The sequence below is a fragment of the Corythoichthys intestinalis genome, chromosome 5, assembly GCF_030265065.1.
Source record: "Corythoichthys intestinalis isolate RoL2023-P3 chromosome 5, ASM3026506v1, whole genome shotgun sequence".
NCBI lineage: Eukaryota > Metazoa > Chordata > Actinopteri > Syngnathiformes > Syngnathidae > Corythoichthys > Corythoichthys intestinalis.
Genome location: NC_080399.1, coordinates 51,819,386 through 51,836,344, shown reverse-complemented (window position 1 = coordinate 51,836,344; position 16,959 = coordinate 51,819,386). Strand labels below are relative to the sequence as shown.

Below are 16,959 nucleotides of genomic sequence, written 5' to 3'. Positions count from 1 at the left end.
GTGAGGTGATATTACCAAACAAGAAACGCTGACATGTACGACAAGATTACAGGGAAGATACGCAGCGAGAAATTGAAGCAACTTGAAGCCTGTTTAATTTCACAACAGCAGTATTTTGCAAGAGCCTGAGAGTCGAAAGAGAACGCTACAAAGGCTAGTTGCGAGATTGTTGAAATTATTAATTTAAAAAAAATTATAAAGTAAATGTGACACACAGAATGTCACAGAACTAAAATATATTGTTCTACGTAAAAGACGTCAGCCAAGGTCGGCCCCCCACATTTTTACCACACCAAATCTGGCCCCCTTTGCAAAAAGTTTGGACACCCCTGCTTTACACAGATCAGTCGTCTTGGTCCCTTTGCAGAAAAACAGCCCCAAAGCATGATGTTTCCACCCCCATGCTTCACAGTGGGTATGGTGCAATTCAGTATTCTTTTTCCTCCAAACAAGAGAACCTGTGTTTCAACCCAAAAAGTTCTAGTTTGGTTTCATCTGACCATAACAAATTCTCCAAGTCCTCTTCTGGATCATCCAAATGCTCTCTAGTGAGCTGCAGACGGGCTTGGACGTGTACTTTCTTCAGCAGGGGAACACATCTGGCAGTGCAGGATTTGAGTCCCTGGCGGCGCATTGTGTTACCGATAGTAGCCTTTGTTACTGTGGTCCCAGCTCTCTGAAGGTCATTCACTAGGTCCCCTCGTGTGGTTCTGGGATTTTTGCTCCCCGTTCTTGTTATCATTTTGACGCCACGGGGTGAGGAGGGAGTTGAAAGTCCGTGTTGCCCAACGACAGCCCCAAAACATCACTGCTCTAGAGGAGATCTGCATGGAGGAATGGGCCAAAATACCAGAAACAGCGTGTGAAAAGCTTGCGAAGAGTTACAGAAAACGTCTGGCCTCCGTTATTGCCAACAAAGGGTACATAACAAAGTATTGAGATGAACTTCTGGTATAGACCAAATACTTATTTTCCACCATGATTTGCAAATACATTCTTTAAAAATCAAAGAATGTGATTTTCTGTCCCCCCCCCCCCCCCCCCCCCATTCTGTCTGTCATGGTTGAGGTTTACTTATGTTGACAATTACAGGCCTCTCTAATATTTCACGTGGGAGAACTTGCAGAAGTAGTGATTGACTAAATACTTACTTGCCCCACTTACACTTTATATCATGTAAAGTAGTATGAAAAAGTATGAATTTCTCACATTTTTGCATATAATTACCATCAAATGTGATGTAATCTTTCTCAAAATCAGACAGATAAAACTACAGTGTCTACTTTAAACTACACAGACATTGATAGGTTTTCATATTTTAATTAGGATAGCATGCAAATAATGACAGAAGGGGGAAAAATAAGTGAACCCTATGCCTAAGGAGACTTAAAGAGCAATTGAAACCAATTTTTACCAAACATTTTAAGTCAGGTATGTGCCCAATCATCTCAACACCTTCCGCCAAACCTGTCAATAAAGTGTTGCCACTGCCAGTTTTGCCTGTCATCTCTGCGCTTAGTTCCCCGCTCACCCAGAACCACAACAAATCACTGATGAGTGGTTTAAAGCTGCCCTGCCCACTATAAAACACACACCTAGTAAGAAATGTCTTGATTAGAAGCATTGTCTGATGTGCAGCATGGCTCGGTCAAAAGAGCTGTCTGGGGTCACAAAATATTAAATATGATGGTTCACTTACTTATTTTTCCACCTTCAGTCACTGTTTGCATACTACCCTCATTAAAATATGAAAACCTATAAATGTTTGGGTGGTTTTAGTTCAAGCAGACACTGTTTTTTCATCTGTGTGATTTTGACAAAGATCAGATGACATTTGATGGGGATTTTAAGCAGGAATGTGAGAAATTCCAAAAGGTTCAGATACTTTTTCATACCACTGTATAGTTATAATTTGTATTGCTATTTATTTAATATACAGTGGGGAGAACAAATATTTGATACACTGCCGATTTTGCTGGTTTTCCCACTTGCAAAGCATGTAGAGGTCTGTAATTTGTATCATAAGTTCTCTTCAACTGCGAGGGACGGAATCTAATACAAAAAAAGAGAAAATCACGTTGCATGATTTTTAAATAATAAATTTGCATTTAATTGCATGAAATAAGTATAGTGCCTTGCAAAAGTATTCGGCCCCCTTGAATCTTGCAACCTTTCGCCACATTTCAGGCTTCAAACATAAAGATATGAAATTTTATTTTTTTTGTCAAGAATCAACAACAAGTGGGACACAACCGTGAAGTGGAACAACATTTATTGGATAATTTAAACTTTTTTAACAAATAAAAAACTGAAAAGTGGGGCGTGCAATATTATTCGGCCCCTTTACTTTCAGTGCAGCAAACTCACTCCAGAAGTTCAGCGAGGATCTCTGAATGATCCAATGTTGTCCTAAATGACCGATGATGATAAATAGAATCCACCCTTGTGTAATCAAGTCTCCGTATAAATGCACCTGCTCTGTGATAGTCTCAGGGTTCTGTTTAAAGTGCAGAGAGCATTATGAAAACCAAGGAACACACCAGGCAGGTCCGAGATACTGTTGTGGAGAAGTTTAAAGCCGGATTTGGATACAAAAAGATTTCCCAAGCTTTAAACATCTCAAGGAGCACTGTGCAAGCCATCATATTGAAATGGAAGGAGCATCAGACCACTGCAAATCTACCAAGACCCGGCCATCCTTCCAAACTTTCTTCTCAAACAAGGAGAAAACTGATCAGAGATGCAGCCAAGAGGCCCATGATCACTCTGGATGAACTGCAGAGATCTACAGCTGAGGTGGGAGAGTCTGTCCATAGGACAACAATCAGTCGTACACTGCACAAATCTGGCCTTTATGGAAGAGTGGCAAGAAGAAAGCCATTTCTCAAAGATATCCATAAAAAGTCTCGTTTAAAGTTTGCCACAAGCCACCTGGGAGACGCACCAAACATGTGGAAGAATGTGCTCTGGTCAGATGAAACCAAAATTGAACTTTTTGGCCACAATGCAAAACAATATGTTTGGCGTGAAAGCAACACAGCTCATCACCCTGAACACACCATCCCCACTGTCAAACATGGTGGTGGCAGCATCATGGTTTGGGCCTGCTTTTCTTCAGCAGGGACAGGGAAGATGGTTAAAATTGACGGGAAGATGGATGCAGCCCAATACAGGAACATTCTGGAAGAAAACCTGTTGGTATCTGCACAAGACCTGAGACTGGGACGGAGATTTATCTTCCAATAGGACAATGATCCAAAACATAAAGCCAAATCTACAATGGAATGGTTCAAAAATAAACGTATCCAGGTGTTAGAATGGCCAAGTCAAAGTCCAGACCTGAATCCAATCGAGAATCTGTGGAAAGAGCTGAAGACTGCTGTTCACAAACACTCTCCATCCAACCTCACTGAGCTCGAGCTGTTTTGCAAGGAAGAATGGGCAAGAATGTCAGTCTCTCGATGTGCAAAACTGATAGAAACATACCCCAAGCGACTTGCAGCTGTAATTGGAGCAAAAGGTGGCGCTACAAAGTATTAACGCAAGGGGGCCGAATAATATTGCACGCCCCACTTTTCAGTTTTTTATTTGTTAAAAAAGTTTAAATTATCCAATAAATGTTGTTCCACTTCACGATTGTGTCCCACTTGTTGTTGATTCTTGACAAAAAATTAAAATTTTATATCTTTATGTTTGAAGCCTGAAATGTGGCGAAAGGTGGCAAGGTTCAAGGGGGCCGAATACTTTTGCAAGGCACTGTATTTGATACATCACAAAAATCGAACTCAATATTTGGTACAGAAACCTTTGTTTGCTATTACAGATACCAAACATTTCCTGTAGTCCTTGACAAGGTTTGCACACACTGCAGCAGGGATTTTGGCCCACTCCTCCATGCAGATCTTCTTCAGAGCCTTCAGGTTTCGGGGCTGCTGCCGGGCAACACGGACTTTCAGCTCCCTCCATAGATTTTCTATCGGGTTCAGATCTGGTGACTGGCTAGCACACTCCAGGACCTTAAGATGCTTTTTACGGAGCCACTCTTTAGTTGCCTTGCCTGTGTGATTTGGGTCGTTGTCATGCTGGAAGACCCAGCCACGACCCATCTTCAGGGCTCTCACTGAAGGAAGGAGGCTGTCAGCCAAGATCTGGCGATCCATAGCCCCATCCATCCTCCCCTCAATACGGTGCAGTCATCCTGTACCCTTGGCAGAGAAGCAGCCCCAAAAAATGATGTTTCCTCCTCCATGTTTCACGGTTGCGATGGTGTTCTTGGGGTTGTACTCATCCTTCTTTTTCCTCCAAACACGACGAGCCAAGTTTGGACCAAAATGTTCAATTTTGGTCTCATCCGACCACATGACCTTCTCCCATTGCTCCTCTGGATCATCCAGATGGTCAGTGGCAAACTTCAGACGTGTCTGGACATGCACTGGCTTCAGCAGCGGGACCTTGCGTGCGCTGTAGGATTTTAATCCATGACGGCGTAATGTGTTTCCGATGGTTTTCTTCGAGACTGTGGTTCCAGCTCTCTTCAGGTCATTGACCAGGTCCTGCCGTGTAGTTCTGCGCTGATCCCTCACATTCCTCATGATCAGTGATGCCCCACGAGGTGAGATCTTGCATGGAGCCCCAGAACGAGGCAGATTGACCGTCAACTTGAACTTCTTCCATTTTCTAATAATCGCTCCAACAGTTGTTACCTTCTCACCAAGCTGCTTGTTTGCTGTAGCCCATCCCAGCCTTGTGCAGGTCTATTATTTTATCCCTGATGTCCTTACACAGCTCTTTGGTCTTGGCCATTGTGGAGAGGTTTGTTTTGAGCATGTGAACAGGTGTCTTTTATACAGGTAACAAGTCCAAACAGGTGCAGTTACTTCCGGTAATGAGTGGAGAACAGGAGGGGTTCTTAAAAAAGAACTAAGAGCTGAAATATTTACTAGTTGGTAATGTATCAAATACTTATGTCATGCAGTTAAATACAAATTTATTATTTAAAATTTATACAATGTGATTTTCTGGATTTTTGTATTAGATTCCATCCCTCACAGTTGAAGAAAATTTATTATACAAATTACAGACCTCTACATGGCTTGCAAGTGGGAAAACCAGCAAAATCGGCAGTGTATCAAATACTTGTTCTCCCCACTGTATTAATACTAGTTATAATGATAAAATTGTTTAATGTTTTTATACTGTGTTTTTGTAAATCCCTATTTGATGAACTGCACGTCCTTTTATTAGAACTGTGTTATACGGCCTCTTGTAATCTATTGTTTATTTTGCACCCGCCAAGATGCTTGTGCGACTACTTCAGATACTGTACTTGCTCCTTTTTATGATTTCCCTGCTTAAATGAGCTGACATCAGATCATGAAGGAGGAGTGTGTTATTATGTCTGTGAAAAATATTGGGGTTCAGCGTGTACTACATTCGTGGTTGTTGAGAGCAGGTAAGCAAGAATCTCGGAGAGGTGAGAGGCTAACAAGAAAGATATAACATTGCATTTACGAAGATTTTCTTAAGAGTTGTAAAGGAATGAAAGTTGGACATTCAGTGTTTCTAACAAGAAATATATAAAATGGCATTTACGAAGATTTTCTTAAGAGTTATAAAGGAATGAAAGTTGGTCATTCAGTGTTCACATGCCTGTATGTACACGCACAAACAAACACAGACATACACGTACATACCCACTGCTATATTGTGGGATTATGTGAACCTGAACAGAATGCATCATGTGGAACTTGATGATGATGGCTATGGTCAGGTAGGTCGCAGCCAGAGTGCCCAATACACTGCGAGTAGACAGACACAGGGTATAAATTCAGATATCACTCAAAAAATATGAGATATATTGGATTATTGGAAAAGAAGCAGAGGAGCCACTGTATTATAAACAATCATGTCGAGCTGCTCTTCATAATGCGCAAGTATGACATCTTTTTTATATATTGTGTGTGTGCTTCGTATTGGGTACCACAGTAAAGCAACAACAAGTAAGTCAGATACCAGCATATAAAATTAATTTCAATGAATTTTATGCTTATTTTTTGTATGTTTAGTAACAGTTTTCATTCTGCTTAAATATATATATATATATATATTTTTTTTTTAAATACATTGGTAACTGGAAGTTTCTTCTCAGTACTTATTGCCTGGAAAAAAGCCTCATAAAAAGATTAAATGACAACGAGTACTCCGAGGGGTTTTTTTCCAAGCTAGACTGCATGCCAATGGAATGTCTTGTACTGTGTGCACTGTATGCTTTGTTCTCGTAATTAATGAGGGACATTTCCGGTAAAGTCATAGTTGAAATATTGTGTATTTATCTATTTATTGTTTGCATTTATTGTAGTGTTTACAATGCATTATATAGATGAAATAATGTTTCCGAATATTGTTTATATTCTTACGAATATGCTCCACTCCGCTCCACTACACATAGGTGTTATGTGCAAAACTGGTAGGTGAGGAATAAAAACCTTTCAAACTGTCAACTGATGTGCAACTGTGATAGCTCTGTGAACTATTGGCTGACAATTGTATAAATGTTTTTTTCTTCTCTCCGTATCATGTTCATGTTAAAAATGGTTTGTAAGATAAAGTGCAAGAGTGATAAAGTGCAAGAGTGAACCCTAGAGGAAGATATTTTCACTACCCCTTTTACATCAGCCAGAGCTTTAACAATGTACAAAAGCATCAATAGATTCTAATGATTATCAATTGGCCAGAATCAGGACATTTTCTTTTTTTCCCCTATTTTGCAATCATCATTGCTTAGTTTCACATGGTGCTGTTGGAAATATGACTCAAAGTATATATATATTGTCAAATTTTTAATGCCAAGGTTACTTTTAATTTCACTGGTCGTCATTCTACATTTTTTTAATGTCCTCTCTCATCTTGATGATATTTGGTGATATCAGTAACCTAAATCAGGGCTATCAAACATATGGTCCACTGGCTAAAACTCCTCCACTTGTTGGCTCCACGGGATGAACCCAAAAGTGTAAAAGGTAATACAGCAAGGTGTGGTAGATTCTATCATTTTAGACAGTTTGTGAGGCCATAAATATGTTGTCACACTCCGGACTTTAGTGGAGAGGAGGGCATTGCAAGAAAGAGACAGAGCTTAGTTCAGAAAAAACACGACAACAACAACAACAACAACGAAACTTAATAATTATAATAGCAATGTTACTGGTCTAGTCCACTTTATGTGAAATTCACTTTATGTGAACCCTATACTTCAGTGAGCTTGTCACTTTGGGATCCATCCATCCATTTTGCCGGGTCTTATCCCAGAGGACTACACCATGAACTGGCCACCACTCAGTCACAAGGCACTTAAGAGACAGAAGATATTGTACACTTCCATTCACAATATCACTGAGTGGGAATTGCAACATAGTCAGACCAGTGTACCATTACACCACCAGTGGCTCAGCTGAATTAAAATATCATCAAATTGTCTTAAGTTCCTTGTGTGTGTGTGCATGTGTGTGTGAGTTGTATTTGTGTAGAGAGTAGAACTGGAATTCAGACCTGATGTATCTTTGAATGCTGATCTCTTTGGGGGTGGAAATTGGTAGAATGAGCAAGGCACAGAGAAGCACCAGGGCAAAGCGTTGATCCGTGTAGAAGTGATAGGGTCTCTCTTGGTCAGGCAAACCAGTTACCAGCTCATACAATGAGCCGCACACTAACAGACGACACAAGCAAACACATTTTTAAAAAAAATAAAAGTAAATAAGGCTGAATGAGATTAAGATTTAATTTCAGAGAAAAGTATTGTCAAACAAAGCCAGCAACATGACAACAAATGGTTCAAGTTTCATAATTAAAATGTTGTAAGAACTCAATTGGGATTGGCAAATCAGTGGTATTGTTATATCAATACTATTGTTACTCATTTAGCACGTTTTTCCTAAAACACATTTAAATATTAACAAAGAGATAAAAATTTAGGTTGCATGCACTTTCAGCGGTTTCAGACATGTTACTCCACCCACATACTGTACGTACGTATGTACGTACGTACATACAGTGGGGCAAATAAGTATTTAGTCAACCACTAATTGTGCAAGTTCTCCCACTTGAAAATATTAGAGAGGCCTGTAATTGTCAACATAGGTAAACCTCAACCATGAGAGACAGAATGTGGGGAAAAAAAAAACAGAAAATCACATTGTTTGATTTTTAAGAATTTATTTGCAAATCATGGTGGTAAACTGTTGCTGGTATTTTGGCCTATTCCTCCATGCAGATCTTCTCTAGAGCAGTGATGTTTTGGGGCTGTCGTTGGGCAACACGGACTTTCAACTCCCTCCGCAGGTTTTCTATGGGGTTGAGACCTGGAGACTGGCTAGGCCACACCAGGACCTTGAAATGCTTCTTACGAAGTCACTCCTTTGTTGCCCTGGCTGTGTGTTTGGGATCACTGCCATGCTGAAAGACCTAGCCACGTCTCGTCTTCAATGCCCTTGCTGATGGAAGGAGATTTTCACTCAAAATCTCTCGATACATGGCCCCATTCATTCTTTCCTTTACAGATCAGTCATCCTGGTCCCTTTGCAGAAAAACAGCCCCAAAGCATGATGTTTCCACCCCCATGCTTCATAGTGGGTATGGTGCAATTCAGTGTGCTTTTTCCTCCAAACAAGAGAACCTGTATTTCAACCCAAAAAGTTCTAGTTTGGTTTCATTTGACCATAACACATTCTCCCAGTCCTCTTCTGGATCATCCAATTGCTCTTTAGCGAACCGCAGCCGGGCCTGGACGTGTACTTTCTTCAGCAGGAGGACACATCTGGCAGTGCAGGATTTGAGTCCCTGGCGGCGCATTGTGTTACTGATAGTAGCCTTTGTTACTGTAGTCCCAGCTCTCTGTAGGTCATTCTCGAGGTCCCCCCGTGTGGTTCTGGGATTTTTGCTCACCGTTCTTGTTATCATTTTGACGCCACGGGGTGAGGAGGTTAGTTGAAAGTCCATGTTGCCCAATGACAGCCCCAAAACATCACTGCTCTAGAGGAGATCTGCATGGAGGAATGGGCCAAAATACCAGCAACAGTGTGTGAAACGCTTGTGAAGAGTTACAGAAAAAGTTTGGCCTCCGTTATTGCCAACAAAGGATACATAACAAAGTATTGAGCTGAACTTTTGGTATAGACCACATACTTATTTTCCTCCATGATTTGCAAATAAATTCTTTAAAAATAAAACAATGTGATCTTCTGGTTTTTTTTTTTCTTTTTTCTCCACATTCTGTCTCTCATGGTTGAGGTTTACCCATGTTGACAATTACAGGCCTCTCTAATATTTTCAAGTGGGAGAACTTACACAAATAGTGGTTGCCTAAATACTTACTGTATTTGCCCCACTGTACATACATACATACACATATATGTATTTAATCTATGACACCACTTTTATTTTGCCAATTGCTTTTAATATTAAAATTACAAGGTGGAATTGGTTTTCATCAGTGATATTACAAACACGAGGACCAGCACATGGACAGTTATGGTCATGCCATTATATTAATTTGCCATCATGATGGCCATCTGAAATAAACCATAGCTACGATCGTGGTTTCACATCTCTGTTTTAAAGGCTGTTTTCACCCTTATAAGTGTGGCATGTTTTGTTATTGTTGGGTTGATGTTCAACAATATCCATGCACTACAGGACTAAAAAAAAAATCATGTGTACCACACAAGCAATTTAGCAGAGATCAGATTGGATCTTTGAAGACCGAGCCAATTCAATTCTCAGAAGAGTCATTGAATAGACTGATTATCGTGTATTTTAAGGCCACCCTAAGATAGGAGAAAAAATTCATAAGAAAAAAAATATTTGTGGTATAGATTTTCCGCTCTGATGTAGCCAATTGCTACAAAACGGACACAGATTTGTTTTCATCAATATTTATGTATTTAATGGCGAGTCATTTGACTTTGACCCAAATGTAGATGATTTCCATCTCTGAGGACAAAAATTATAGTAGTGTGACAAAAACACAAACAAAGGTACACTTCACACTTTGGACTTTTAAGCCCTTGAAAATGAACTGGCAAAGAATGGCTGTGAAGTTTTGTATAAAGAGAACACAATAAAACCAATCTTATATTCCCACACCTGAATGTAATGGCCTTTTAAACAAATGCTCTCAATCTAAAGTAAAATTGATAAAATATGTAGAACCAAATCTCTTACTCACACTTTTCAAGCTGGTCATCCACAATGACAAGGAAGGCCACAGAGATCATAAAAAGGTTAAAAACAAAGCAGATCTCACACAGCTGACCAATGGCTGGGCCACACACCTCCTTTACCACTGCCTGGTAGGTGCACTGGCCACTGATGGATGATGCGTAGCCCAAGATGATCAAACCACTGACCAGGAACACAAGAGAGCCCTGAGAGGAAAATAAAGATCACGCTGTAACCCCCAAGTTCAAAAACCCATAAGCTGTTTATATTATGTCATTTACCATCACCATAAATTAGAGAGTAACCAGAGCATTAAAAAAATAATTCTGGGCAAGGGTTTTTATTAGGGCTGTCAAACTATTAAAATTTTTAATCGAGTTAATTACAGCTTAAAAATTAATTAATCGTAATTAATCGCAATTAATCGCAATTCAAACCATCTATAAAATATGCCATATTTTTCTGTAAATTATATACATATTCTGTAAAATAAATTGTTGGAATGGAAAGATAAGACACAAGATGGATATATACATTCAACATACGGTACATAAGGACTGTAGTGGGCATTTCACCCTACTGTCATTTAAATCTGTCTATGCTGTCCTCACTCCGAAGCGTCTACTTTTTCCAAAGCTAGACAGCTAGTGAACGACGCCATAATAATTAGACTTCTTCCTTTTTCATCTGATTTATTAATAAAATGGCCTCAAAACATTGTCCTCTTTAAACCGTCGTAAAACTACAAAAAAAAGTACACAAGCATTGCATTAGCAACAACGTTAGCTTAGCACTCTATACAGGTTCACTAAACATAAACAAAAAGCGTCTCATACAAAAAATATAACATTTTGCTTACTAACATAATATGTACATTATTTACAACAACCATACTTACGGACAAATCTTGTCCAAGGATCATATAAGCACAACATTACAACGTAGGCGTCAGCCCAAGACGTCGTGCAGCCATATTGAACTGGCAAGAAAACAATAAACCATGTCGCAAAGCGACCACATGAGTTTGCTGTTAGACAGCACAAAAAGCCTTGCTGTAAAACTTACCAAAAGGCAGAATACTGTCTGAGCGGGACATGTGCGTTAATTGCGTCAAATATTTTAACGTGATTAATTTAAAAAATTAATTACCGCGCGTTAACGCGATAATTTTGACAGCCCTAGTTTTTATCAAATCTGCTAAACATAAATTGAGAGTTTATTTGTGAGAGTGCATAAAATGTTTACTGTGAAAAATGACTGGCCTTTCACTATAGTTCTTTGCAGAGATTGGAAAATAGTCCCACCAAAAAAGTACATCATGTCCTTAAATGTACCTGAAGTACATTTACAGTATACTGTATACACGTTACAGTACAGTACAGTAGAAAGAGAGAGAGAGAGAGAGAGAGAGATGTAATGTGGCTCTTTGCAGTACTTTTGCAGCAGCTTCTGACTGTTTGGCCACTACAGGTATACTGTTTAAGTGGGTGCAGAACATACTGCTTTTATTAGGATGATGATTGTTCATTCATTCATTCATTCATTTTCCTTGAAAAAAGTTTTAACCAAACAATCATTAAAAAACAAACAAACAAAAGTTTAGCTCTGCTAAATTAAAAGCCGTAAAACAATTTTATTATTATCATGATTATGATTAATTTTAGCCCATATTGTAATAGTTTTGCAAAAGTAAAAAGGCTGTCACGGAAATGTTACGCATTTAACTAGGTAATAAAAGGCGTAAAAACTGATCGATCTGCATCGATGTATGTAGTTGTTAAGCGCAATGATCACAATGCAAAACATCAGTTAATGTCTTAAGGTTTTTGTTCAAAGGAATGATTTTCATTCGAAATCTGATTTGTTCCAACAACAAAATTGTCAAAAACATCACAATTGCTCTGTATTGTTGATTGCTGTAGGACAGTGCTTCTCAATTATTTTCTGTTACCGCCCACCCCCACCCCCCCAGGAAGAGTATCATTAGTAGAAGTACACCTCTGCATAACATTGTGTCATTTTAATATTAAAGAAGAAAGTAGTGTAACTCACCTTGAAAAAGAAAAAAAAAGTCATATCCAAACTGTAAAAATACACTCAAGGCACATTTTTAACCATCTGATACTGAAAAATAAAATCAATAAATAATAATAGAATAGATTTTATGAGCAACAATAACTCATGAGGACAATATGCCAAACAATATGACCCCCCCCAAAAAATTAATGGAACAAAAACGAGTGTCATTGAACAGAGGGACAGTTATTTTGTAAAAGGAAGTATCAGCTCCTTTGCTATGGCGTGAGGTTATTTTGCACTGAGTAACTTGGTATACCACTTTATATGATGCTAAAAGTGATCGCTGGTTTACTGTTGTAATACTGACAAAGCGGGACAATTGTTGGCAATATTCGGTAGGTTTTCGCTGAAAAAAAAAAAAAAATTAAGCGGCTTATCAATGTGATTCGGGTCTAATGTCTTTAAATGACGTCTTAATTGATTTGGCTCCAGCTGTCGGTTGCAAACATTTTCAGACACAGTAAACAGACTGGTCTTTTGTAGTCTCCCACTGTATTAAACATCAAAACCAAAAGTCAAACGCTACATATGCTCCGTCATATTGCTTCATCTTAGCTCTCCAGTGCTCTTTACTGTGCGCTCGTGTTTGGTTCAGAAATGATGCGCACACTCTGAAAAGGAGCGCACCCCTGCCACCCACTGAGTGGATGTGCAATTACACTTTATTCTAGTACGGCAAAAAAGTATGTTCCCAGAGGTCACATGCGCTACCCCCGGCATCGCTCTGCACCCCCCACTGTTAGTACTTACTGCTCTAGGTAAAATGGAACTGATTATAGTCAATGTGTAGATAATACTGTACTAAATCAATCGAAGGTTCATAAATCAAATGGAAATGAAACAAAGATTGTAACGGCAAATATCGTATCATTGATCAATGAGCAGAGGAGGTTAGTAACGCGTTACACATACTCCTTTACATTTACTTGAGTAACTTTTTGAGAAAAATGTACTTCTAAGAGTAATTTTACTAAGGCATAGTTTTTACTTTTACTTGAGTAGATTTGTGAAGAAAAAATACGACTCTTACTCCGCTACTTTGGGCTACACATGAGGCGATACATTTTTCCTCTTTATTCTGCATATTAGATTTTTTTTTTTTTTTTGCTAGCGAAGTTATTGCCAAGCGTAGCGCTACTAATTTCACCAATGAGACATCGCAACAGTAATCACATGACTCCATTACTCCAATCAGATGCAAGCCAGTTCAATCGCGCGTCTTTAAAGCACCGTTGTTCTGCCAAAATGTCCTACATCAGCAAAATGTCTACACAAGGCGAATTTGACACCCAAAGTACTACCGTGCGCTTTCAACTTGTTTTGTTTCGATGCATACAGGCGGAACGTACTAAAAAAATTGCTTTAAGAAAATACTTCAATGTAGTTATATCAAATAAGGACGGTTAAAATACGCTACTTGACTAAGGTAGTCAATAGATCAACACAGCTTACATGAAAACACAATGGTTAAACGTATGAAAGGGGAATACATGCAAAACATATTTTTGAGGCAATTAAAAGGTAATAAAAACTCAATAAAAAACAAAATAGTGAGTACTCGCTGCTTTTAACCAATGTACGCATGCGAGCGGATGCTTGCGCAAGCACACCGAGCATTGTGTAGGACGTCTCGCTGCGTAGAAGGAATTGCAAAATGAATTGAAAGCGCGGATTTAAAACTCTCGCATAGTTTTTATTTGGTACAGATTGACCACGGAAAACCAGAGATATGATCCTTTTAATTCCATAATAGTAACTATGAAGGAACTACAGTATTCACAACTAAAACTTGGAACTATTTTCTCTAGAGGGCAGGGCACTTGTGCTCTTTGGACGCAATGCTTAATGACTGTTTTTTTTTCTCTCTCTTTAATTGAATGCTTTTTTTTAATTAGTTATTACTTTGGCTTAATGGGGTTATGTAATGGATTATTGAACAGAATCATTATAGCAACAGTTCATATAAATAAGTATGTGCTGAGAGAAAAAAAATACCATTGTTTAAAAAAAAAAATCAAACAAAAATATGCATTTACTAAAAATGGTACTCATTACTTGAGTATTCTTTTCACTGGGTACTTTTTACTTGAGTACATTTTTTGGATGACAACTTTTACTCATACAGTGTATCACAAAAGTGAGTACACGCCTTGCATTTCTGCAGATATTTAAGTATATCTTTCCACGGGACAACACTGACAAAATGACACTTCGGCTACGTTCATACTACAGGTCTTAATGCACGAATCAGATTTTTTGTCATATCTGTTTTTTTGGCGTGCCCGTTCAGACTGCCTTTGCCAATTGAGACCATTCAAGTATTTCGCATGCGCACTAATTCGCAGTCCGACACGCGCTGAGCAAGACGACCCGCATGCGCAGAAGCATCAAAACAAATGACACATGTTGGCTGTCATCCGTCATTCCAGGGATTATCATATTTTGGTTGTTAAAAAGAGGACACAAATAACAGACATTAATAATCCACGTTTAGTTTTATTTTCAAAGTTTATATGAACTGATAGAACGCATACACGCACACACATAAGCCTTGACGTGTGTGCGTGAAATGACGTGGGTGCGTCAGTTTGCCCCGACTCGGCCATGTGTTCCCATTCGGCGCACAGAATTAAAATCGAAAATTGACAGGGTTATCCTTTTCTTCATTTTATTTTTTTATGACTGTGGTCAAGCCCGCTTCGTGCTTGAAAGCAGAATTCAAGCTAGGCGCTAATGCCTGCATCGCTGCCGCCCTTCGTGCCTCTTGCTGTTAGCTGACGTAATTAGTGCATGAATTCCGATTCCGGAGACTGGACAGTACAGACCGCCGCGACAGTCTGGAAAAATGTGGCCTAGATCGGATTTGAACCACATACGAAAGTGACACAGATCGGATTTGAAATGGTCCAGTTCTATGCGACTTGTCACGTTCAGACCGTCAAGTTAATGCCTCGCTCGAGTCGGAAAAACACGAAAAAATCGGATTCGTGCATTAAGACCTGTAGTATGAACGTAGCCTTAGACACAATGAAAAGTAGTCTGTGTGCAGCTTATATAATAGAGTTCATTTATTTTCCCCTCAAAATATAGCCATTAATATCTAAACCCCTTGCAACAAAAGTGAGTACACCCCTTAGAAACTACGTACATCCCTAAATGTCCAAATTGAGTACTGCTTGTCATTTTCCCTCCAAAATGTCATGTGACTCATTACAGAAGTGCTGTCAGCATTGCTGCAGAGGTTGAAGAGGTGGGGGATCAGCCTGTTAGTGCTACATCAAATTGGTGTGCATGGCTGTCACCCCAGGAGGAAGCCTTTTCTGAAGACGGTACACATGAAAGCCCGCAAACAGTTAGCTGAAGACATGTCAAAAAAGCACATGGATTACTGAAAACATGTCCTATATTCTGATGAGACGGGCGGGCTTTCTTGTGTTCTTGTGTCTTTTTTTGTGCTGACAGCACTCCTGTAACGAGTCACATTACATTTTGGAGGGAAAAGGACAAGCAGGACTCAATTTGGACATTTAGGGATGTATGTAGTTTCTAAGGGGTGTACTCACTTTTTGTTGCCAGGGGTTTAGATAGTAGTGGCTATATTTTGAGGGGAAAATAAATTAACTCTATTATATAAGCTGCACAGAAACTGCTTTTCATTGTGTCATGGTGTCATTTTGTCAGTGTAGTCCCATGAAAAGATATACTTAAATATCTGCAAAAATGCGAGTGGTGTACTCTCTTTTGTGATACACTGTACTTGAGTAATATTATTTTGAAGAAACGCTACTCTTACTTGAGTAAAATTTTGGGCTACTCTACCCACCTCTGTCAATGAGTCAATATCATATTCTCATAAAAGTAGTGATTTACACATTATAACCAAAACACCACCGCTACAAATCACGAAAAATAATCAAGTTCATTACTGTTATATATGTATTATACACACACACACAGACATATATATATATATATATATATATATATATATATATATATATATATATATATATATATATATATATATATATATATATATATATATTAGTATATGGCAGCCAACAAGTTCATAAAAAATGTGGAATTGAAGGCGAACAATACTCACCAGCTCCACAATGACTGCGTTGTGGATGCCTCCTGCTCTCGCGAAGGCCCACGGAAAATTAAGTAGCCCAGCGCCCAGTGCTGACTTAAGCATAATGAAGATGGCCCCCAAGGAGCCGAGTCGGGGCCCGGCCAGATCCACCCGTGGTTTGGCTGAGGCTGAAGCCAGAAGGCTGATGCTCTCTCTGGCCAGCTCCTCCATATTCAACAACTGGGAATTTCTACGTGGGATGGGCAAAGGCTACATGTAATCACACGCGAATGAGCAACCGACACACGACCTTTATCCACCAAAGGACCACTTGAGCACTGAAGGCGCTGAGGAAAGTGTGTGAAGTACTCAAGTGGGCTGGCACCCATAGAGAAATGATGAAAGGAGGGAGTGCAAGTGGAAAACTGATGCTGTTGCCTTTGGGTGCTACTCTGAGGTTCCCCACCGCGTCTTCACATTTTTTTTTTTAATTCACGACAAGTTTTGATATTATTTTGTCTAGTTATTTGTGATAGTGTATTATTCTACGTTCCAAATTATATTTTGTGTGCTTTTAGTTTTGTGTATTT

At 39.2% G+C, this 16,959-nt stretch overlaps 1 protein-coding gene across 1 annotated transcript in view; it reads right to left on the bottom strand.

Moving 5' to 3' along the window:
* The window catches only part of slc38a8a (solute carrier family 38 member 8a), a 33,515-nt gene extending 16,673 nt beyond the window's left edge, over positions 1-16,842 (bottom strand). Inside the window, exons 1-4 of the mRNA XM_057837054.1 lie at positions 16,400-16,842; positions 10,223-10,421; positions 7,549-7,705; positions 5,694-5,798 (exon numbers count right to left, since the gene is read on the bottom strand). Of these exons, the coding sequence (XP_057693037.1) occupies positions 5,694-5,798; positions 7,549-7,705; positions 10,223-10,421; positions 16,400-16,600 (662 nt within the window). The 5' untranslated portion in view covers positions 16,601-16,842. The remainder of the gene's footprint in view (positions 1-5,693; positions 5,799-7,548; positions 7,706-10,222; positions 10,422-16,399) is intronic.
* Positions 16,843-16,959: the final 117 nt, after the last annotated feature.